The following is a 23,362-nucleotide window of genomic DNA, read 5'->3' as shown; positions in this document are numbered from 1 at the left end:
TAATTCTCTTGTCACCAAATCAGCCCTAAATAGTAAAAAATTGTAGCCCCTTCAATTTCCTCCAATCCCCTTTGCTTCCAAACAAACCCTTAGAACAGGTATTGGAAACCAGCTAAAATTAAATGAGCATAAAAAATCGTGGTTTCCTTCAACTAACTAGCTAAAATTTGCGAGAACCATATGCAAGGTAGGGACCGAAACTTTTAACTCTTTTCTGAAGTAAAACTGAACTGCAATATGATACAGTAGTATTTCTATATTACGTTGACGAATATGATAGCCATGGATGAAGTAAACCATATCCCGAAAAAGGGAACACATAATATATCGATATCCAATTGGGTGAAAGCAACGCGTTTAAATCAAACCGTAACTTGAAAATTTTGGACCCATGGGCGGTGAATCCACCCATCAGGTATCCCCATTTCAGGGGCAGTTGTAAAACAAGGTATCTTCGTAGGTTATTAGTCTCTGCTCAGAAAACATCAGGGTTGAAACGCCCAGGAATGGAGCTGCTCTGCTGAGCCTGCTTGAGGTGCATTGTGAGGGCATAGTTGTTTATCTGCAAATGTATTGGTCACAGACCCAAACGTTTCTTCAGTTGATATATATCACAAGAAAAGAAGCATAGTTGAAGACAGGACTAGGAATATCACCTCTAGTGTCCTAACTTGCTCCTGGTACTGCAAAACAAGTTGCTTCAAGCTCTGGACCTCGTGAGACCTCTCGTCAAACTCCTTTTGGCGCTCATGTTGAATGGCAACCGCCCGCTTCAGCACAGCATTCTCTCGCAGAACAACAGTCAGTTGCTCTTTGAGCATCATGTTTTCCTATCCCACAAAGGAAAATCAATCACTATTATCGTTCTGCAAATTAGTCAATACTACATGGAACTAATAGGGTGTTTGGTTTGCGGAATGAGCTAGTCCATCATCTTCTCACTCCTCACTTTTTTGTTTGGTTTGTGAAATAGAATGAGTTGATCCATCACCACCTCAATCCTCATAGTTAGTTAGTACTAATATGAGGAATGAGGTCATTTCACCAAATTTGAAAAATGTACTCATATATAGAGTGTTTGGTTTGAGGAATCATACCATCCAAATTAAGGTGGTGCATCATGGATTCATTCCTCATATTTGGAGGGATGACTCTATTCCTCATATTAGTATTAACTAACTAACTATGAGAAATGAGATGGTGATGGATCAACTCATTCTATTCCACAAACCAAACAAAAATAGTGAGTAGTGAGAAGACGATGGACTAGTTCATTCCTCAAACCAAACACCTCAATAATACACCACCTCATTTTGGATGGAGTGATTACTCAAACCAAACACCCTCTAAAAGTGACAGTGAGTGACACATGGGTACCTTATGAAGGTTCTGTGTAGCTTCAGCTCCTGCACGCTCTACAATTGATTTCTCCAAAGCCTCCAAAGCTCTGGACGCACGAGCCCGTGCATCATCTATGTCAGAAGCATTTGTCATCTCCCTGACAAATAGCTCAACCCATTCAGAGCCATTTTTACTTGTCTGGTAATTATCTACAGTAGGATGATGTTCTGTAGTCGTATCCACACCACCATTAGGAATTCCTGCAAGGAATGCAAAATTGATGCTACTGTCAGCAATACAGTCTTGAAACTGCTTCAGTGCTTTCTAAAAATTAATATAACACATTAGGAAGTAATAAGTGTGATGCAACCAATTCATTCCCTGTGGTAGTAACACCATCCCAGCTGACAAATTCCAATTACCACCAAATACAATGTGGGCTTGATGTCATACCAGGATGAAGGTAAAGCCAGATACAACATAGGATATTTGATGGCCCAATTCTACATATAATTAATTCCATACCAATATCAAATAGAAACATGTGTTTAAATTGAGTACCATATGACGGTGTAGATATATACAGTAACAACTTATGAATTAAGGAAACTTGAAATAGTGAAATAATATATCTCTGAATAAAACTGGTGACAAATTCAATTTGGGTACCGAGAACCACACTCACATTGAATCATTGACAAATGACTATCATTAAGTACAGCTATAACTACATGGATGAGAATGCATAACTGCTGCTATATGAATGCATCCAGGGAAAACAGTAGTCTCTGGTAGAAAACTAACCTTCAACAGGAGGCTGAATTGCAGTATGCTGACCATTTTCATTGAAACCAGTAGATGACAAGATAGCCTCTGCTGACTCTAAGCGTAGCAAATTCAAACTCTTTATTGCAGAATCCAAGTCATCTCCAGATGCTTCCAGAGCTTTTTCAAGCAACTACAATTATTTATAACAAGCATAGTCAGCAGTGTTGCGTATGTGAGATACTGGAAGGTAAAGTCAGTGAAGATAAATTTGGTACAAACAAGAGCTAGCGCACATTGCGTAGAAGTAATTCAATCTAACAGGATACAGCAGGGGGGGTGGATTTCCATCTATGAAGGAAACCTTGTATATTATTCAATACATTCATTTTGTGTACTTACTGGGACATCACAGGCTCGAACTGGCTACAATGCACAACTTGCATAGCTACCAAAGATTGGAGCCAGTGAGCCACAGAAACTATAAATGGTGTTTTCGTTTTTTACCGTCATCGATACATTTCCGTTTGGATTAAGTTCGTTTTCGTCGTCCCGCACATACATCCCACGTATGACCTCATTTCCGATAATTTTTCGATCTAGAATACGTTTTCGAATTAAACCATAAAAATGAAAACGAGAAAGGATTTATCCCGACAGATTCCGCCTGTTTACATCCCTACCCATTTCAGCTTCCAAGGCACCATCATCTCCGATTTCTGGCACAAGGTCAGATCGGAAATTACACTGGAATCACATATCTATGGACAAAGAACAACAAATCCTCGTCGGCTTGGTGGCACTAGTAAACCGTGGAGAGAGGCAAAAACCACATCTCGTGATTTATCATGGGAGAAGAGGGAAGGAAAAAGTGAGGCAGCGGTGGTGGCAGACCTGTGGATCCATGTCGGGGAAGAGTAAAAGCAGATGGTGGACGAGCGCCTCCCGTCGGTGTCCGTCGGAGCTGCCGCGGTGCGAGGGGGACCGGCGGGACCTCTTGGGCGCCGGCTGGTGGGAGGAGTGAGGGGAGGTAGGGGATGGCGGGAGGAGCTCGTCGGCGAAGATGGAGGAGGACCTCTTGCCACAGACTACCGCAGACATGGTGCCGCCGCCCACCCGCGCCGCCGCCGCCGCCTCGTCGAGCCGCCGCAGCCGATCCCCGCCGCAGCTGTCGCCCTATTCCCCGCCGTCGCGGGACATGGGATAGACGCTTCTCCCCCTCCGCACTCGATCCACGGCTGGGGTGTCGACCGCCGGTCCCCCAACCTTCGGCCAATCGACCTCCGTGCCGCGTGCCCTGGTTGCCGCAGCGCCTGTGATGAGCCGAGACGCCCTTGATTGGTGTCTGGTCCGGGTCCTGACGGGATGGGTTGGGTTGTTGCGTTGCTGACGCCGCGAGGGGTATTTATCTCGCACTTTCCCTCCTTCACCACGCTCGTCGGATTTTTACGCATTCCCTCCCGTTGGCGTCGTTTTTCGGCGGTGGAACGTGAGTGCGTCCACACCGCACCATTTGCGGTGTGCTGTTTAGCCGACAGGTGGGTTCGGATGGGACCTTTTGCTTTACTACCGTAGGTCCCACTCGCGTGCTTTTCGCGAATAATCTTTACTATCCTATAAGAGCCAAGAGTGAGCGTTCATGTTACATCACCATGCCCCCGCTCGCGCAATCCTCGCCCCCGCACTCGCTCTCCGAGCTCGAACAGGCGTCGTCCTCTCGACTCCATGATTCTCGCCTCTGTGGTCCTCACCGCCACTCCGGATCCTCGCCCTTCCATCGGCGCCCATCCAGGTACGTCCCCACCCTGCACTCCTCGTCCTTTCCATCGGTGCTTCCAGGTACGCCACCGCCCACGCCCCGCGATCCTCGCCGTGTGCATCCGCAACCACCCGCGATAGCAGCCCCCAACCCAATCACCCACTCGCCCTGCTCGGCGGCGTCACCCCCACTCGCACATCCGCGTTGCGCGGCGTAGTCATCCCCTGTCCGCATCTGCCTCGCTCCCTCTGCCACAACAAATTTGTTCTCCTCCTTCCACTCGACAACCCATCCCCAGAGGCGCACGAGTATCGGGAGCAGGAGACCCTCGCCTCACCGCTCTCTCCCTCCCGTTCCTCTGTGCCGCCTTCTCCCACTCTGCCACTAACGCTCTACTGGATGCCCTCACGTCGCCGCCCGCCTCCTTTTGTCTGCCCAGATCCCCGCAATCACCACATATCCACAGCATCCTCGGGGGGTTCGACCCCACCATCGCCTCCCAGTTCTTCGTTCAGCCATGGAGGCGCCGCAGCGACGGAGGGGAGTGTCGTGTGGGTCCAGTTCCTCAGAGGGTTCAACTGCTGCTGTGCGCGCATGACGGCCTCACGCTCCCTCGCGTGTACGTCGTCGCCTGCGTCGGCTAGGGGGCACCTTGTGGCATCTAGCTCCAATCAGACGAAGGCGGCCGTGACGAGGACGGGAACATCATGGAGAAGCTGGCAGCAGAGGAAATCCCGGTGTTCCTCTGGGTGTGCTGGGTCATGGCGTGGAGCGCTTCGGCCTCGAGGGTGGCCGGTTACGGATGGGAGAAGTTGCAACCTATTGTGGACTCGTGGTGCTCCTCCCGGACGTGACGCACCTGGTGCTGTTGGCGCTCGTCTCGATGGACGTTGTCGCGGTCGTGGATGATGCAGACGTTTGGGGCTGGGACGTCTCCAGCGCTGGGAAGGGGTGAAGGTCTAGGAGTACATGTCATGGGTGCTATCCACGCTTATCGGCCTTGGGAACTGCCTCGCACGGTATGTGTGGGATAGATTACGATTCCTGGCTACTGACTTTGTGGCGGTAATCAAATTATATTACAGAATTTGTAGCGTCCGTCAATCGTTGGATGCATTTGCTATGTATCAAGTGTCATCAATAGAATATGTGCGACATTGTTGTTGCCCTGTTAGTACATAGATTATATCATACATAAGTGTAGAAAAAGGGTTTTTATACTTGTCCTTTTACTGATCATGACTTGGACCCTAAGATATTCTATAGTTATTCATGATTTGTTATAGTTTGAAAATTGTCTCCAGATTGTCATGATTCTGCAAATTATCAGTAAATTTTGTAATGTTATAGCTTGGACCTTTTCTTTGGTACTTCTTGGACTCACAGTTTAGAATTAAATCTAAAGAATTATGGTAGAAATTGTCATGCCACAGACTGCACAATTACAGAAATTGTCAAAAGGAAGGCATCAGGTGAAGGTTGAGGTCAGGGATTTTATTAGGAAGGTTATGTAAAAGACTCACATGTGCCCTTCTATGGGACCAAAAAATAATATGACAAAGTTACTAAAAATGTAACAAAGGCAAACAAAATGAGCATCTGCTAGTGTCTTCTTGAAAATTTCTAGAGAATGTATTATATAACTTATACAAAATATTTTGTTAATATCTTTGACAAAGCATTTTAGCTAACACCTGTAAAAACTAAAGTTTGATGCTCCAATTTAATCGTGATAAGAAACAAAGAATAGTTAAAATGTCAGTAGAATCAGTGTTAGTGTTACTTAGTGTTGTTCTTTTTTCCATCTTCAGAGCTGAGTTTTAGGTGTCACCATAGTTAAAGTCAGTGTCATCATTTTCATAGTCATATGTTTTATTTTGCAATATAAAACTGGATTCTTTGCTACATTGATTGCAATTGTATTATCACAAAGCGAGAAACTCTCTCAAAGGATAGGCTAAAGTCTTTGAACTTGAATTTCATCTATAGGAGCAACAACAATATCAAAGGATAGGCTAAAGTCTTTGAACTTGAATATCATCTATAGGAGCAACAACAATATATTCAACTTCTATAGTGATTGGGCTACACTAGAATGTATAACAACCACATTTATTGATTGTGTTTCTTGTATTCGAGCAATAGCAAATATATGTTTTTCTCAAAGTATGCAGGAGAGTTGTGTCATTTTTTAAGATACATAAAAAACACAACTGGCCAATATCAGAGGTAATTAGCTATTTTTTCATGATTTGTTCTTATCTCCTATCATGTTTATTCACTGAACTGTGTTCTTTGTGTAGACACTAGAAAGAAGATATTACTTTGACGAGAAAGTGGTTCAATCATGTTTCTTATCTCCTCCCTCTGCAAAACAGGGAGAAAGCATCAGGCGTAAGTAAAACACATCACAACCACTAACTCATGAGTTGATACACTATAGAACACTATCTTTCTTTCCTGCCTTTTACCATGTCCATGTTCAGTCATTTGCTTTCTATTTGTTATGCACATCTTTGAGTTCATTTTTTCTGCTCCAAAGGTGGCTGAGCGGTGTAACACTGTCGATCCTCCAATTCTAAGAAAACTAAGATCTTGTACCAATTAACATTGTTGTTACTTGCCTTGGGTAATTTGAGTGTCCTAAAATATAGTTGCCTCCTATATGCGTGAACTGTGCCATTAAATTAGTTTCTCGCAACCTCCTAACGCTGCAGAGCCTGTTCTTCCATCATCACAAATTGAAAACATGCTCTGTCAAGTTTTGCATAGAGTCAAAGCAATCTCAGGATCCTCTTACCACATTGTATACATGTAATGGCAGTTTGAAGTAAGCAGTTTGAGCAAACAGTGTGCTACATATTCTTGTTCCCAAATAACTATGTTCTCACCATTGGTTAGATAATTAATATGTCCAATAGATATATGCCTGATATGGTTACATGCTAGGTGACTTGTTTTTTTCTTGTGTTCTATCTAGGTTCATGGTTTTAGAGTTTTGCTTGCATGTTTTGTTTTGTTTTTCTTAAATCTTCTTTAAGTTCTTTCATTTAGATCTTACTTCCTTTCACCCTTTGTATTGTGGTGCTTTGTTATCATGTAATGTTAAAATTGTACCATGCTGATTGTAGATCCCTTTATGTTTTCAATCATCTTAAAAAGTAGAACCTCATTTGCTTGGCTAAACAATGAGTAGAGCCTAAGCACACAAGAGACAAAAAAACTGTGAGTGGTTCACCTTTTTTCTGATGTGGGCGCAGGAATAAGGAGCACATGCTATTGTGCACTTCAGAGATTTGCAACGCCGAAGAAATCTGTGAGTGGGTCTAGAGCTTAGAAGCTTCAAGTACAACTTATATTCTTCTCAAACTTGGTGCTAACAAAAGTATAGAATAACAATTAATATTTTTGTATATCAATGTATTTTATCATATTAGATTTCGTAGCAACGCACGGGTATATACCTATATTGATCATAAGGTACAAAAACCAAACACGTTAAGTCTTACATGAACACTGGCAGTTTATTTTCATCAACACTAGCAGTTTATTTTCATCAATATTGGTTTTGTCATTTCAAATGTACACTTCCTGTTGCATTAACTTCACTTCCTGACTATTCTGCAGTCAATTGGCTTTCTGGGGCCAGGTATTGCTTTGCTCTGTCTGAATGCAGCAAAGAGTCTGTCGGTACCCTGAATCAGGGGTACCCTCTTCTACAGTATGAAGGCACTGCACCTATACAACACCTCCAGGTCACACGGAGAACGGCACCCGACCCCACCACATGGGCAGGCCTAAGGGCACCACATGGCCAGGAAGGATAATACGTCCCAGGAAGCACCGTTGGGTCTGAACCTCCGCAGAGGAACACCGGACCCCTGTGAATACGAACCCAGAGCTCCCGAGGAGACATGCCGGGTCCCCCCGAGTAAGGTCCGGGCCCTGGCAGGGTCCCGGGACGGAGAGGACCCCGGCACGAGCAAGGGTCCGGCGCCGACACGTGTCCAGGCCTTGCCCTACGCTCCCCGCTCAGGCGGAAACCCGCCGCGGTCGCATGGCTTATGGCCCGTGACGTGAGCCAACGGGTCGAGCCTGTCGTAAGGCCCATGTGGCTGTGCAGTCTTTGCATTTATTGCGGTAAGGACGCGCCGCCTGCCACCACGCTGACGGGCGACGCGCCCTCTCAGCATTTAATGCGTCCAGTCCAATCCACCAGCAGACGGCGTCAGGGTCACCCAGCAGACGGCGCGCCTGACCAGTCTGTTGGCGAATAGTGCGCCCGTGCCGAGCGGCGCACAGTACCCATCGTCCCTTCTACAAGAAGCTTCCCTTACACGCCGAAGATATGGAGATCTCGGGCGTCAGGGCACGAGAAGATTGCCCCAGCAGCAAACATTAGTGGTTCCAAGTGCTATATTCTTTATGTCCCTGGGCCCACATGTCGGGGCCCAGCACCTTTGTGCATGCCCCCCTTCAGCTATAAAAGGGGAGGCATGCGACATTACAGATAAGCTCGGTTAGGACATCCAATCTTAGACCCAACCTTAGCCTCACAAGTTCATACAAGCTCTCAAGCAATACATCACACAGTGGAGTAGGGTGTTATGCTCCGGCGGCCCGAACCACTCTAAATCCTTGTGTGCTCTTGTGTTCTTCCCACTTTTCCAACTAACAAGCGAAACGACTAAGCCCCTCCTCATCTTAGGATTTAGGGCGGGTGCACTCTGCCACCCGGCCGGAGATTTGCTCTCCGACATTTGGCGCGCCAGGTAGGGGCTAGGCATTAGGTTTTTGCTTGTTTCCTTGCCCAAGCATGATGGTGCAGATCATTGAGCACCGCGCCGAGACTTCGGTGGATTTTGCGGTGGAGGGAGAAGCTACTTCCTCCACACCTCAGGTTCCCAATCGCCCAGGGCCAGGCACTGCTACTGTGCACGCCGCACAGCAGCACACGGTTGCGCAAGCGTCCCGGACTCCGTCGAGGGCATCACCAGGGGCGTTGTCGGCAGCAAGGGAGTTGTTGCGACACCCTCCGAGCTCCACGGCCTCACCAGGGGCCATGAAGAAATGGCGAGACGACGTCGACCGACTACTCGGTATGGCACATTCTACTTCGACCAGGTCAAGGACGCGGTCAACCCGGCGCCAACGCGAGGCGTCAGCGTCTATGCGTTCGCCCTCAGTAAGGGGCGCACAAACCAACGACCTCCGGGCAGAGCTCAACCGCAAGCGAATGGGTGAGGATGCCCGGGTCTCTTTGGAAAGGGCGTGCGAGCGTCGCCAAAACATTGATGGTCGCAACCTCAATCAAGATTTTGCCGCGGTTGCACCGCAGACACCAACGGGCACCCGGTCCCAAACGGGTGTCCCCTTGGCCGGTGTGGGCTGCGCCGCCCTTGCGGATCATCTCCACGCAGCGTCATGGCCACCCAAGTTCCGGCCGCACCTACCGAAGAAATATGACAGAACATCGAACCCGTCGGAGTTCTTGCAGGTGTACGTTACCGCCATCACGGCAGCAGGAGGAAACACCGCTGTGATGGCAACATACTTTCATGTGGCCTTGTCTAGACCTGCCCGGACCTGGCTCATGAACCTCACCCCAGGGTCAGTCTACTCCTGGGAAGAGCTCTGCGTGCGGTTCGTTGCGAACTTTGCCAGTGCTTACCAGCAGCACGGTGTGGAGGCCCACCTCCATGTGGTGAGGCAGGAGCCCGGGGAGACTCTCCGGAAGTTCATCTCCCGTTTCACCAAGGTGCGAGGTACTATACCTCGTATTTCTGATGCTTCCATCATCACGGCCTTCCGACAGGGAGTACGTGATGAAAAAATATTGGAGAAGTTGGCCACACATGACGTGGAAACTGTCCCCACACTCTTCGCCCTGGCCGATAAATGCGCCAGAGCCGCCGAGGGTCGTGCATGGCACTTGGCCCCACAAACCGGAGCTGCCTAGTCGGGTGGCTCGGGCGCCGCCCCCCGGGACGGAAAGAAGAAAAAGAAGAAGGACCGCGACTATCAGAAACCGTGGTCCACCGCTCTAGTAGTCGCAGCCGCGACTGGGGGCCAGGGCGACCGCAACAAACGCCCACGACCGAAGAGGGGTAACAGCGGCCCATGCCCCGTGCACCCCAACTGTCGCCATAGCGCCGCGGAGTATCGCGAGATCATTGACCTCGCGAAACGCGTTAGTGAGCGGCGCGAGCAGTTTTCCAAGGACGACTCTCCACCTCGCCGCCGACCTGGCAAAGAAAAGGTGGACGATGGTGAGGTGGCCACGGCTGAGCGGGACCTCGAGCATCAGTCGCCCGAAGGGGACCTGAAGGATGTCTTCGCCGGAGGCTCTTACTCCGGTGAAGACAACTAGATGGACCCCAGAGGGACCCCGAGCTCCCCAGTCTACGGAGCTGAAATATGCCTTCCTCCGGAAACCCTTCTGAATTCCCCCACGGATCCAGGCAGCCAACAGGTACACGCGGAAGTGACCACAACCAAAGACAAGGGCTCCCGTGTCAAATGCAGGTGGGGACCCAGGGTCGGGACCTAGCCCTACGGCAAGTACCAAACCAAGAAGGGCTCCGCAACTCTCCCCCAGCTGGGAAGGACCCTTCAAGGTAATGGGAATACACCGACCCGGGAGCAACCATCTAGCTACGACTAAAGGAGTGCCTTACCCCGATGCCGAAACATCTCTATAATTTCTATCCATAGGGCAAGTCTAAGGGGTCGAATCTGTTTCCCTTTTTGTAACTAGGTAACTCATACGTGTACGACAATTCGGTGGGGTCTGTCCCCATAAACCCGGCCAATTAGTCTGCACCCATGCATGATGAGTTATAAAGAGAAACTACCCCCTCAGTTGTGCTCTTGTGATAGTTCCATCTTGCTGCTCCATGGTCCTACCTTGCAGTCTTTCAGATAGTACTTTTTAGCTAACCCACCCGTACGGTTTCCATCTGTCTGACATGACGACATCCGAATTGAGCAGCCAGGCTTGCAGTTTAGGGCCACTGATACGAAAGTAGGGAGGTCCGACAGCCTGGGCCGGCTCTAGAGAACGGGACCCCGTTCCATGGGGTGGTCCGGAGCCCATGTAGTCGCTAAGCCTGGTCCCGTACCGTGGGCCTGCATGCTCCGCCACACTGTGACGGGGACTTAGTATCTGGAGCTATAAGTCCTGCGAGTCCGACAACCTTGGGGCCGGCTCTAGAGAACAGAACCCCGTTCCATGGGGTGGTCCGGAGCCCATGCAGCCGCTCAGCCTGGTCCCGTACCATGGGCCTGCACGCTCCACCGCCCTACGACAAGTGTCCTAGTATCTAGAACCGCGGCCCAAGGGGGTCTGGACACGCAACTTGGCCACCCGGACTAAAACCTGCGAGTCCCGAGTATGTATCAAAGGATGGCTAATGTCAGACAGGGAACCCTATGAGGTGTACTACTAATGCTTCCCAGCTAAAGCTATGTACAGATCCAGATCCCGGCGAGGCTGCCTCCCGAGGATTGTTGACAACCTTTTTCAGAAACACTGGCATCCAACCTCAACACATCAAGCCTACATCCCAGGCGGGGGGCCAGATACTAAGGAGGAGTCAACAATATCGCACATAGCAGGAACAAGTTGAAAATAGATAAGTGCTAATACTGCTTAACAAATAGTACTCTTCAGTACCTTACAAAAAGCAAAAGTATTACATCTGTTTTCAAGTGGAGCCCTAGTTCCATCTATACTTTGTAGGAATGAACTACCTCCACACCAGTAAGGACCGCAGGATAGCTAGCTCCGAGCGGCTCGCCGGCGGAGGCGACCACATTAGCATCGACGGTGGCGACCACCTCTACACCGACGACTCGCCAAGCAGCGGTGATCATATCAGCATGTACGCCGCTGCGAAAGGGTCCTCGCCTCCGTCTTCCTACGGGGGGCGACAAACAGGCCATTAAAGCCAAAGAGCCGGAGGTCCGGCGGCAGGTGGCACAGATGGTATCGTCAGCGGAGGCAACCACCTCTGCAGTGGGGAGCCTCACCAGCGGCGGCGACCACCTCAGCACCAACGACAGCGGCCACCTGCGCACCAGTGTCGTACCAGCGAATGGTGGCCGCCCCAGCGCGTGCGAAGAGGTCCTCGCTCCTGTCCTCACTGCGGGAGTGAGGACAAGACCATCCAAGAACGCTGCCGCCGCCCCCACGGCGTACGACGTCTTGTACGACCCCCCGGTGCGGCCGGCGACGCAGGAGAAGCCGTGGGTGTGGCCGATCCGCACACGACGCGACCGTCGCCCGTGCGGTGGACGAACAGCCATGCCCCGTCCAAGCGGTAGGAGGCAGCGCTGGAGGTGGCACCAAAGCCACCTAGGCCGAGGAGCCAGACACGCGGCAGTTGACGGTGCCTCAGACGGCCGGCCCCGTGTATCCGGAGTTCGCCTCCTTCGCAAGACTGGCGAACGCCCTTCTCCCCCGAATGCTGGAGGAAGAAGCGGGCCGCCAGCCCACACGGAAGGCGGAGCCTCGACTCGGCTCGTCCTCCTCCCCAGCACGGATGATGAACATCCTTGAAGCTGAGGGCAGGAAGAAGGCCGCAGCCCGACTTGCTTCTCCCCACCACAAGGCTAGTGGTCATCGCTCTGGATGACCACTGGAGGGAGATTGCAGCTGGGCTGCATGATGAAAATCCTTGAAGCCGAGCGATGGCGGAAGAATGACAACCCCCATGGGGTTGCACTCCTCTAACAACAACAAGAAGAAGACAAAACCGGTGGAGCCACCACGAGCGCGAGCTCTTCGGCGATGAGATCGCCGGAGGAGACGACCCTGACGCGGATCCCTCCAGAGAACACCGGCACACCCCATCTGGAGGCCTGGAAGGTGGAAAGGCACGGTGGATGCAAGTGGAGCGAGGCATGGCTACTACCCGGGAGATTGACCCCTTTTTAAAGGCAGGTCTCCACACTGGCGCCCCCGAAGTGTCACGGGCGAAGTCTCCCCCGACGTGCACCAAGGTTCCCACCTTATGACACGGGGGCCAGGCCCCACATGTCATACAGACTGACCCGAAGAAGGGGCGTGCAACTGCCCCACAGTTATGCGACCCCCATATTCGGGGCAACCGGCGGTCAGGAAGGCGAACCGCCGCACAAGGGGCATGCAACCGCCCCGCGGTTAAGCGCCCCTTCATCTTCGTCGTAACCAGCGGTCAAAAAGGCGAACCGCCACGCAAGAAGCGTACAACCGCCCCGCGGCTGTGCGCCCCTCAGCTTCGCTGCAGCCGGCAGTCCAACACAAGGGCCCAGGCCCACATGTCATGCAACCGGCGCGCCGGTTACTGGGTGCAGAAAAATCGCACCACCGCTTGTGCCAATGTCACGTCTTCTCAGGGCCGTCGCGGAAGTCTGAAAAGATAAGTTTTTCAGAACCAATGCAGCGACTCGAGGCACCTCGCGCATGGCCCAACAGTGACATTAAGTACAAGGGTCACGGGCCACTCAGCCGTGGGAATAGGTGCGGCAGACAGCATGGCCATAGGCGGGCCGCCAGTAATTACATCAACAGGCACGCAGGTGCAGCAGGCCAACCACCAATCAGACTCTGGCCCCACTTGCAGACTCACATCCTCCTCTGAGGCGGGCCCGGGGGCCACTGTCGGTACCCTGAATCAGGGCTACCCTCTTCTACAGTATGAAGGCACTGCACCCGTACGACACCTCCAGGTCACACGGAGAACGGCACCCGACCCCACCACATGGGCAGGCCTAAGGGCACCACGTGGCGAGGAAGGATAATACGTCCCAGGAAGCACCGTTGGGTCCGAACCTCCGCAGAGGAACACCGGACCTCTGTGAATACGAGCCCGGAGCTCCCGAGGAGACATGTCGGGTCCCCCCTGAAAGTCGCCTAGAGGGGGGGGGTGAATAGGGCGAATCTGAAATTTATAAACTTAAGCACAACTACAAGCCGGGTTAGCGTTAGAAATATAAACGAGTCCGAGAGAGAGGGCGCAAAACAAATCGTGAGCAAATAAAGAGCGGGACACGATGATTTGTTTTACCGATGTTCGGTTCTTGCAAACCTACTCCCCGTTGAGGTGGTCACGAAGACCGGGTCTCTTTCAACCCTTTCCCTCTCTCAAACGGTCACTTAGACCGAGTGAGCTTCTCTTCTCAATCAAACGGAACACAAAGTTCCCGCAAGGACCACCACACAATTGGTGTCTCTTGCCTCGATTACAATTGAGTTTGATTACAAGAAGAATGAGAAAGAAAAGAAGCAATCCAAGCGCAAGAGCTCAAATGAACACAAGTGTCGCTCTCTCTAGTCACTATTTGATTTGAAGTGATTCCGGACTTGGGAGAGGATTTGATCTCTTTGGTTGTGTCTAGAATTGAATGCTATAGCTCTTGTAATGTGTTGAAGGTGGAAAACTTGGATACCATTGAATGTGGGGTGGTTGAGGCATTTATAGCCCCAACCACCAAAATATGGCCGTTGGAAGGCTGCTGTCTCATGGCGCACCGGACAGTCCGGTGCGCCAGCCACATCAGCAGGCCGTTGGGGTTCGACCGTTGGAGCTCTGACAGGTGGGGCCTCTGGGCTGTCCGGTGGTGCACCGGACAGGTCCTGTAGACTGTCCGGTGCGCCAACCGCGCGTGCTCTAACTCTGGCGCGCACTGTAGCGCATTGAATGCGGTTGCAGTCGACCGTTGCGCGCGAAGTAGCCGTTGCTCCGCTGGCACACCGGACAGTCCGGTGCTTTATCGGACAGTCCGATGAATTATAGCGAAGCGGCCTCCCATTTTCCCGAAGGTAGCGAGTTCAGCGTCGAGTGCCCTGGTGCACCGGACAGTCTGGTGCGCCAGACCAGGGTGCCTTTGGGATGTCTTTTGCTCTCTTTGTTTGAACCCTTTCTTGATCTTTTTATTGGCTTATTGTGAACCTTTGGCATCTGTAAAACTTATAGACTAGAGCAAACTAGTTAGTCCAATTATTTGTGTTGGGCAATTCAACCACCAAAATCAATAAGGAAAAAGGTGTAAGCCTAATTCCCTTTCAATCTCCCCCTTTTTGGTGATTGATGCCAACACAAACCAAAGCAAATATAGAAGTGCATAATTGAACTAGTTTGCATAATTGTAAGTGCAAAGGTTGCTTGGAATGAAACCAATATATTATCATAAGATATGCATGGATTGTTTCTTTATATATTTTTAACATTTTGGACCACGCTTGCACCACATGTTTTGTTTCTGCAAATCCTTTTGTAAATTCTTTTCAAAGTCCTTTTGCAAATAGTCAAAGGTAAATGAATAAGATTTTGAGAAGCATTTTTAAGATTTGAAATTTTCTCCCCCTGTTTCAAATGCTTTTCCTTTGACTAAACAAAACTCCCCCTCAATAAAATCCTCCTCTTAGTGTTCAAGAGGGTTTTGGATATTAGTTTTTGAAGAAGGTGTTCCAATTTGAAATTCTATCAAAAATAAGATACCATTTGAAAAATTCATCATTTCAAAACCTTTTCTTAACTCAAATTTTGAAAATTGGTGGTGGTGCGGTCCTTTTGCTTTGGGCTAATACTTTCTCCCCCTTTGGCATGAATCGCCAAAAATGGATACTTGAGTGAAATATAAGCCCTTTTGACTACTTTCTCCCCCTTTTGGTGAACAAAGATATGAGTGAAGATTATACCAAAGTTGGAGAGTTGCTCGGAGCGACGGCGAAGGATGAGTAATTTGATGGAGTGGAGTGGAAGCCTTTGTCTTCGCCGAAGACTCCAATTCCCTTTCAATCTATGACTTGGTTTGAAATATACTTGAAAAATACATTAGTCATAGCATATAAGAGAGACATGATCAAAGGTATATGAATTAGCTATGTGTGCAAAACATTAAAAGAAATTCCTAGAATCAAGAATATTTAGCTCATGCCTAAGTTTGTTAAAAGTTTGTTCATCTAGTGGCTTGGTAAAGATATCGGCTAATTGTTCCTTAGTGTTAATATATGCAATCTCGATATCCCTCTTTTGTTGGTGATCCCTTAGAAAATGATACCGAATGGCTATGTGTTTAGTGCGGCTATGCTCAACGGGATTATCCGCCATGCGGATTGCACTCTCATTATCACATAGAAGAGGAACTTTGGTTAATTTGTAACCATTGTCCCTAAAGGTTTGCATCATCCAAAGCAATTGCACGCAACAATGGCCGGCGGCAATATACTCGGCTTCAGTGGTAGAAAGAGCTACGGAATTTTGCTTCTTTGAAGCCCAAGACACCAGAGATCTTCCCAAGAACTGGCAAGTCCCCGATGTGCTCTTTCTATTAATTTTACACCCCGTCCAATCGGCATCCGAATAACCAATTAAATCAAATGTGGATCCCCGAGGGTACCAAAGCCCAAACTTAGGAGTATAAACTAAATATCTCAAGATTCGTTTTACGGCCGTAAGGTGAGCTTCCTTAGGGTCGGCTTGGAATCTTGCACACATGCATACGGAAAGCATAATGTCTGGTCGAGATGCACAAAGATAGAGTAAAGAGCCTATCATCGACTGGTATACCTTTTGATCGACGGATTTACCTCCCGTGTCGAGGTCGAGATGCCCATTGGTTCCCATGGGTGTCTTGATGGGTTTGGCATCCTTCATCCCAAACTTGGTTAGAATGTATTGAATATACTTTGTTTGGCTAATGAAGGTGCCCTCTTGGAGTTGCTTCACTTGAAATCCTAAGAAGTACTTTAACTCTCCCATCATCGACATCTCGAATTTCTGTGTTATGATCCTACTAAATTCTTCACATGTAGACTCGTTAGTAGACCCCAATATAATATCATCAACATAGATTTGGCATACAAACAAATCATCGTCAAGAGTGTTAGTGAATAAAGTAGGATCGGCCTTTCCGACTTTGAATCCATTAGTGATTAGAAAATCTCTTAGGCATTCATACCATGCTATTGGGGCTTGCTTGAGCCCATAAAGCGCCTTAGAGAGTTTATACACATGGTTAGGATACTCACTATCTTCAAAGCCGGGAGGTTGCTCAACATAGACCTCCTCCTTGATTGGTCCATTGAGGAAGGCACTTTTCACGTCCATTTGATAAAGCTTTAAGCCATGGTAAGTAGCATAGGCAAGTAAAATGCGAATTGATTCTAGCCTAGCTACGGGTGCATAGGTTTCACAAAATCCAAACCTTCGACTTGTGAATACCCCTTGGCCACAAGTCGGGCTTTGTTCCTTGTCACCACACCATGCTCGTCTTGCTTGTTGCGGAAAACCCACTTGGTTCCTACAACATTTTGATTAGGACGTGGAACTAAATGCCATACCTCATTCCTAGTGAAGTTGTTGAGCTCCTCTTGCATCGCCACCACCCAATCCGAATCTTGAAGTGCTTCCTCTATCCTGTGTGGCTCAATAGAGGAAACAAAAGAGTAATGCTCACAAAAATATGCAACACGAGATCTAGTGGTTATCCCCTTATGAATGTCACCGAGGATGGTGTCGACGGGGTGATCTTGTTGGATTGCTTGGTGGACTCTTGGGTGTGGCGGTCTTGGTTCTTCATCCTCCTTGTCTTGATCATTTGCATCTCCCCCTTGATCATTGCCATCATCTTGAGGTGGCTCATTTCCTTGATCTTCTCCTTCATCATTTTGAGCCTCATCCTCATTTAGAGTTGGTGGAGATGCTTGCGTGGAGGAGGATGGTTGATCTTGTGTTTGTGGAGGCTCTTCAGATTCCTTAGGACACACATCCCCAATGGACATGTTCCTTAGCTCGACGCACGGAGCCTCTTCATCACCTAATTCATCAAGATCAACTTGCTCTACTTGAGAGCCGTTAGTCTCATCAAACACAATGTCACAAGAAACTTCAACTAGTCCAGAGGACTTGTTAAAGACTCTATATGCCCTTGTGTTTGAATCATATCCTAGTAAAAAGCCTTCTACAGCCTTAGGAGCAAATTTAGATTTTCTACCTCTTTTAACAAGAATAAAGCATTTGCTACCAAAGACTATAAAGTATGAAACATTGGGCTTTTTACCGGTTAGGAGTTCGTATGATGTCTTCTTGAGGATTCAGTGTAGATATAATCGGTTGATGGCGTAGCAGGCGGTGTTAACCGCCTCGGCCCAAAACCGATCCGAAGTCTTGTACTCATCAAGCATGGTTCTTGCCATGTCCAATAGAGTTCTATTCTTCCTCTGCACTACACCATTTTATTGTGGGGTGTAGGGAGAAGAGAACTCATGCTTGATGCCCTCCTCCTCAAGGAAGCCTTCAATTTGTGAGTTCTTGAACTTCGTCCCGTTGTCGCTTCTTATTTTCTTGATCCTTAAGCCGAACTCGTTTTGAGCCCGTCTCAAGAATCCCTTTAAGGTCTCTTGGGTATGAGATTTTTCCTGCAAAAAGAACACCCAAGTGAAGCGAGAATAGTCATCCACAATAACTAGACAGTACTTACTCCTACCGATGCTTATGTAAGCTATCGGGCCGAATAGGTCCATGTGTAGGAGCTCGAGTGGCCTGTCAGTCGTCATAATGTTCTTGTGTGGATGATGTACACCAACTTGCTTCCCTGCCTGACATGCGCTACAAACCCTGTCTTTCTCAAAATGAACATCTGTTAGTCCCAAAATGTGTTCTCCCTTTAGAAGCTTGTGAAGATTCTTCATTCCAACATGTGCTAGTCGGCGATGCCAGAGCCAGCCCATGTTAGTCTTAGCAATTAAGCAAGTGTCGAGTTCAGCTCTATCAAAATCTACTAAGTATAGCTGACCCTCTAACACTCCCTTAAATGCTATTGAATCATCACTTCTTCTCAAGACAGTGACACCTGTATCCATAAAAAGACAGTTGTAGCCCATTTTACATAATTGCGAAACTGAAAGCAAGTTGTAATCTAAAGAGTCTACGAGAAAAACATTTGAAATGGAGTGGTCAGGAGATATAGCAATTTTACCCAATCCTTTGACTAAACCTTGATTTCCATCCCCGAATGTGATAGCTCGTTCGGGATCTTGGTTTTTCTCATAGGAGGAGAACATCTTCTTCTCCCCTGTCATATGATTTGTGCACCCGCTATCGATGATCCAACTTGAGCCCCCAGATGCATAAACCTACAAAACAAGTTTAGTTCATGATTTTAGGTACCCAAACGGTTTTGGGTCCTTTGACATTAGATACAAGAACTTTGGGTACCCAAACACAAGTCTTTGATCCCTTGTGTTTGCCCCCAACATACTTGGCAACTACCTTGCCGGATTTGTTAGTCAAAACATAAGATGCATCAGAAGTTTTAAATGAAATGTTAGAATCATTTGATGCAATAGGAGTTTTCTTCTTAGGCAATTTTGCACGGGTTGATTGCCTAGAGCTAGATGTCTCACCCTTATACATAAAAGCATGATTAGAGCCAGAGTGAGACTTCCTAGAATGAATTCTCCTAATTTTGCTCTCGGGATAACCGGCAGGGTACAAAATGTAACCCTCGTTATCCTGAGGCATGGGAGCCTTGCCCTTAACAAAGTTAGACAATCTTTTAGGAGGGGCATTAAGTTTGACATTGTCCCCCTTTTGGAATCCAATGCCATCCTTGATGCCAGGGCGTCTCCCACTGTAGAGCATGCTTCTAGCAAATTTAAACTTTTCATTTTCTAAGTCATGCTCATTAATTTTAGCATCTAATATTGCTATATGATCATTTTGTTGTTTAATTAAAGCCATATGATCATGAATATCATCAATGTTAACATCTCTACATCTAGTGCAAATAGTGACATGCTCAATGGTAGATGTAGAGGGTTTGCAAGCATTAAGTTCAACAATCTTAGCACGTAAAATATCATTGTTATCTCTAAGATCGGAAATTGTAACATTGCAAACATCTAATTCTTTAGCCTTAGCAATTAATTTTTCATTATCATTCCTAAGATTATCAAGAGAAACATTTAATTCTTCAATCTTAGCAAGTAATACAACATTATTATCTCTAAGATTGGGAATTGAAGCATCACAAACATTTGAATCAACCTTAGCAATTAAACTAGCATTCTCATTTCTAAGGTTGGTAATAATATCATGGCACGTGCTTATCTCACTAGATAATTTTTCACATTTTTCTACTTCTAGAGAATAAGCATTCTTAACCTTAACATGCTTCTTATTTTCCTTAATTAGGAAGTCCTCTTGAGAGTCCAAGAGATCATCCTTCTCATGAATAGCACTAATTAATTCATTTAGTTTTTCTTTTTGTTGCATGTTTAGGTTGGCAAAAAGGGTACGCAAATTATCCTCCTCATCACTACAATTATCTTCGTCACTAGAGGTTGCATATTTAGTGGAGGATTTTGATTTCACCTTCTTCTTTTTGTCGTCCTTTGCCATGAGACATTTGTGGCCGACGTTGGGGAAGAGGAGCCCTTTGGTGACGGCGATGTTGGCGGTGTCCTCGTCGGATGAGGAGTCGGAGGAGCTCTCGTCGGAGTCCCACTCGCGGCATACATGGGCATCGCCGCCTTTCTTCTTGTAGTACCTCTTCGATGTTGACGGCGATGTTATCCCTGTCACTGTCACTAGATAGTGGACATTTTGCAATAAAGTGACCGGGCTTACCACACTTGTAGCAAACTTTCTTGGAGCGGGGCTTGTAATCCTTCCCCCTCCTTTGCTTGAGGATTTGGCGAAAACTCTTGATGATGAGCGCCATCTCCTCATTGTCGAGCTTAGAGGCGTCGATGGGTTGCCTACTTAATGTAGACTCCTCCTTTTTCTCCTCCGTTGCCTTGAATGCAACCGGTTGAGCTTCGGGCGTGGAGGGGCCATCTAGCTCGATGATTTTCTTTGAGCCTTTGATCATCAACTCAAAGCTCACAAAACTTCCTATCACTTCCTCGGGAGACATTAGTGTATATCTAGGATTACCACGAATTAATTGCACTTGTGTAGGGTTAAGAAAAACAAGTGATCTAAGAATAACCTTGACCATTTCATGGTCATCCCATTTTGTGCTCCCGAGGTTGCGCACTTGGTTCACCAAGGTCTTCAAGCGGTTGTACATGGCTTGAGGGTCCTCGCCTTGGTTGAGTCGGAACCGACCGAGCTCCCCCTCGATAGTCTCCCGCTTGGTGATTTTGGTCACCACATCTCCTTCGTGCGCGGTCTTGAGTACGTCCCAAATCTCCTTGGCGCTCTTTAATCCTTGCACCTTGTTATACTCCTCTCGACTTAGAGAGGCGAGGAGTATAGTGGTGGCTTGTGAGTTGAAGTGTCGGATTTGGGCGACCTCGTCCGAATCATAGTCTTCATCCCCCGGTGATGGTACCTGTACTCCAATCTCAACAACATCCCAAATGCTAGTGTGGAGTGAGGTTAGATGATGCCTCATTTTATCACTCCACATATTATAATCTTCACCATCAAACATAGGTGGTTTGCCTAATGGGACGGAAAGTAAAGGAGTACGTTTGGAAATGCGAGGGTAACGTAGGGGAATCTTACTAAACTTCTTGCGCTCATGGCGCTTAGAAGTTACGGACGTCGTGTCGGAGCCAGAGGTGGATGGCGACGAAGAGTCGGTCTCGTAGTAGACCACCTTCCTCATCTTCTTCTTCTTGTCATCGCTCCGACCCAACTTGTTGTGTGAAGGGGATCCCTTCACCTTGTTGGCGGACTCTCCGGATTGAGCCTTCCCATGGCTTGTAGCGGGCTTCTCGCTTGTCCCGATCTCCCTCTTGGCGGATACTCCCGACATCACTTCGAGCGGTTAGGCTCTAATGAAGCACTGGGCTTTGATACCAATTGAAAGTCGCCTAGAGGGGGGTGAATAGGGCGAATCTGAAATTTATAAACTTAAGCACAACTACAAGCCGGGTTAGCGTTAGAAATATAAACGAGTCCGAGAGAGAGGGCGCAAAACAAATCGTGAGCAAATAAAGAGCGAGACACGATGATTTGTTTTACCGAGGTTCGATTCTTGCAAACCTACTCCCCGTTGAGGTGGTCATGAAGACCGGGTCTCTTTCAACCCTTTCCCTCTCTCAAACGGTCACTTAGATCGAGTGAGCTTCTTTCTCAATCAAACGGAACACAAAGTTCCCGCAAGGACCACCACACAATTGGTGTCTCTTACCTCGATTACAATTGAGTTTGATCACAAGAAGAATGAGAAAGAAAAGAAGCAATCCAAGCGCAAGAGCTCAAATGAACACAAGCGTCGCTCTCTCTAGTCACTATTTGATTTGAAGTGATTCCGGACTTGGGAGAGGATTTGATCTCTTTGGTTGTGTCTAGAATTGAATGCTATAGCTCTTGTAATGTGTTGAAGATGGAAAACTTGGATACCATTGAATGTGGGGTGGTTGAGGCATTTATAGCCCCAACCACCAAAATATGGCCGTTGGAAGGCTGCTGTCACATGGCGCACCGGACAGTCCGGTGCGCCACCGGACACTGTCCGGTGCGCCAGCCACGTCAGCAGGCCGTTGGGATTCGACCATTGGAGCTCTGACAGGTGGGGCCTCTGGGCTGTCCGGTGGTGCACCGGACAGGTCCTGTAGACTGTCCGGTGCGCCAACTACGCGTGCTCTGACTCTGGCGCGCACTGTAGCGCATTGAATGCGGTTGCAGTCGACCGTTACGCGCGAAGTAGCCGTTGCTCCGCTGGCACACCGGACACTGACCGATGCTTCACCGGACAGTCCGGTGAATTATAGCGAAGCGGCCTCCCATTTTCTCGAAGGTAGCGAGTTCAGCGTCGAGTGCCCTGGTGCACCGGACACTGTCCGGTGGTGCACCGGACAGTCCGGTGCGCCAGACCAGGGTGCCTTTGGGATGTCTTTTGCTCTCTTTGTTTGAACCCTTTCTTGGTCTTTTTATTGGCTTATTGTGAACCTTTGGCATCTGTAAAACTTATAGACTAGAGCAAACTAGTTAGTCCAATTATTTGTGTTGGGCAATTCAACCACCAAAATCAATTAGGAAAAAGGTGTAAGCCTAATTCCCTTTCACCCCCCGAGTAAGGTCCGGGCCCTGGCAGGGTCCCGGGACGGAGAGGACCCCGGCACGAGCAAGGGTCCGGCGCCGACACGTGTCTAGGCCTTGCCCTATGCTCCCCGCTCAGGCGGAAACCCGCCGCGGCCGCATGGCTTATGGCCCGTGACGTAAGCCAATGGGTCGAGCCTGACGTAAGGCCCATGTGGTTATGCAGTCTTTGCATTTATTGTGGTAAGTACGCGTCGCCTGCCACCACGCTGACGGGCGACGCATCCTCTTAGCATTTAATGCGTCCTGTCCAATCCGCCGGCAGACGGCGTCAGGGTCACCCAGCAGACGGCATGCCTGACTAGTCTGTTGGCGAACAGTGCGCCCGTGCCGAGCGGCGCACAATACCCATCGTCCCTTCTACAAGAAGCTTCCCCTGCACGCCGAAGATACGGAGATCTTGGGCATCAGGGCACGAGAAGATTGCCCCAGCAGCAAACATTAGTGGCTCCAA

At 48.5% G+C, this 23,362-nt stretch overlaps 1 protein-coding gene across 1 annotated transcript; it reads right to left on the bottom strand.

Annotated features, from left to right (window-relative positions):
• Positions 1-206: 206 nt before the first annotated feature.
• LOC100283432 (uncharacterized) lies at positions 207-3,470 on the bottom strand. Its single transcript, NM_001371937.1, has 5 exons — positions 3,001-3,470; positions 2,146-2,299; positions 1,378-1,601; positions 657-830; positions 207-562 (listed from the first exon to the last, which is right to left on the bottom strand). Exons 1-5 carry the CDS (start codon positions 3,205-3,207, stop codon positions 476-478), a joined length of 846 nt encoding a protein of 281 aa, NP_001358866.1. The 5' UTR covers positions 3,208-3,470; the 3' UTR covers positions 207-475.
• Between the last annotated feature and the right edge of the window lie 19,892 nt (positions 3,471-23,362).

Source organism: Zea mays, chromosome 9, assembly GCF_902167145.1.
Source record: "Zea mays cultivar B73 chromosome 9, Zm-B73-REFERENCE-NAM-5.0, whole genome shotgun sequence".
Lineage (NCBI taxonomy): Eukaryota > Viridiplantae > Streptophyta > Magnoliopsida > Poales > Poaceae > Zea > Zea mays.
The sequence above is the reverse complement of the archived record's forward strand: the minus strand, read 5'-3'. Positions and strand labels throughout refer to the sequence as shown.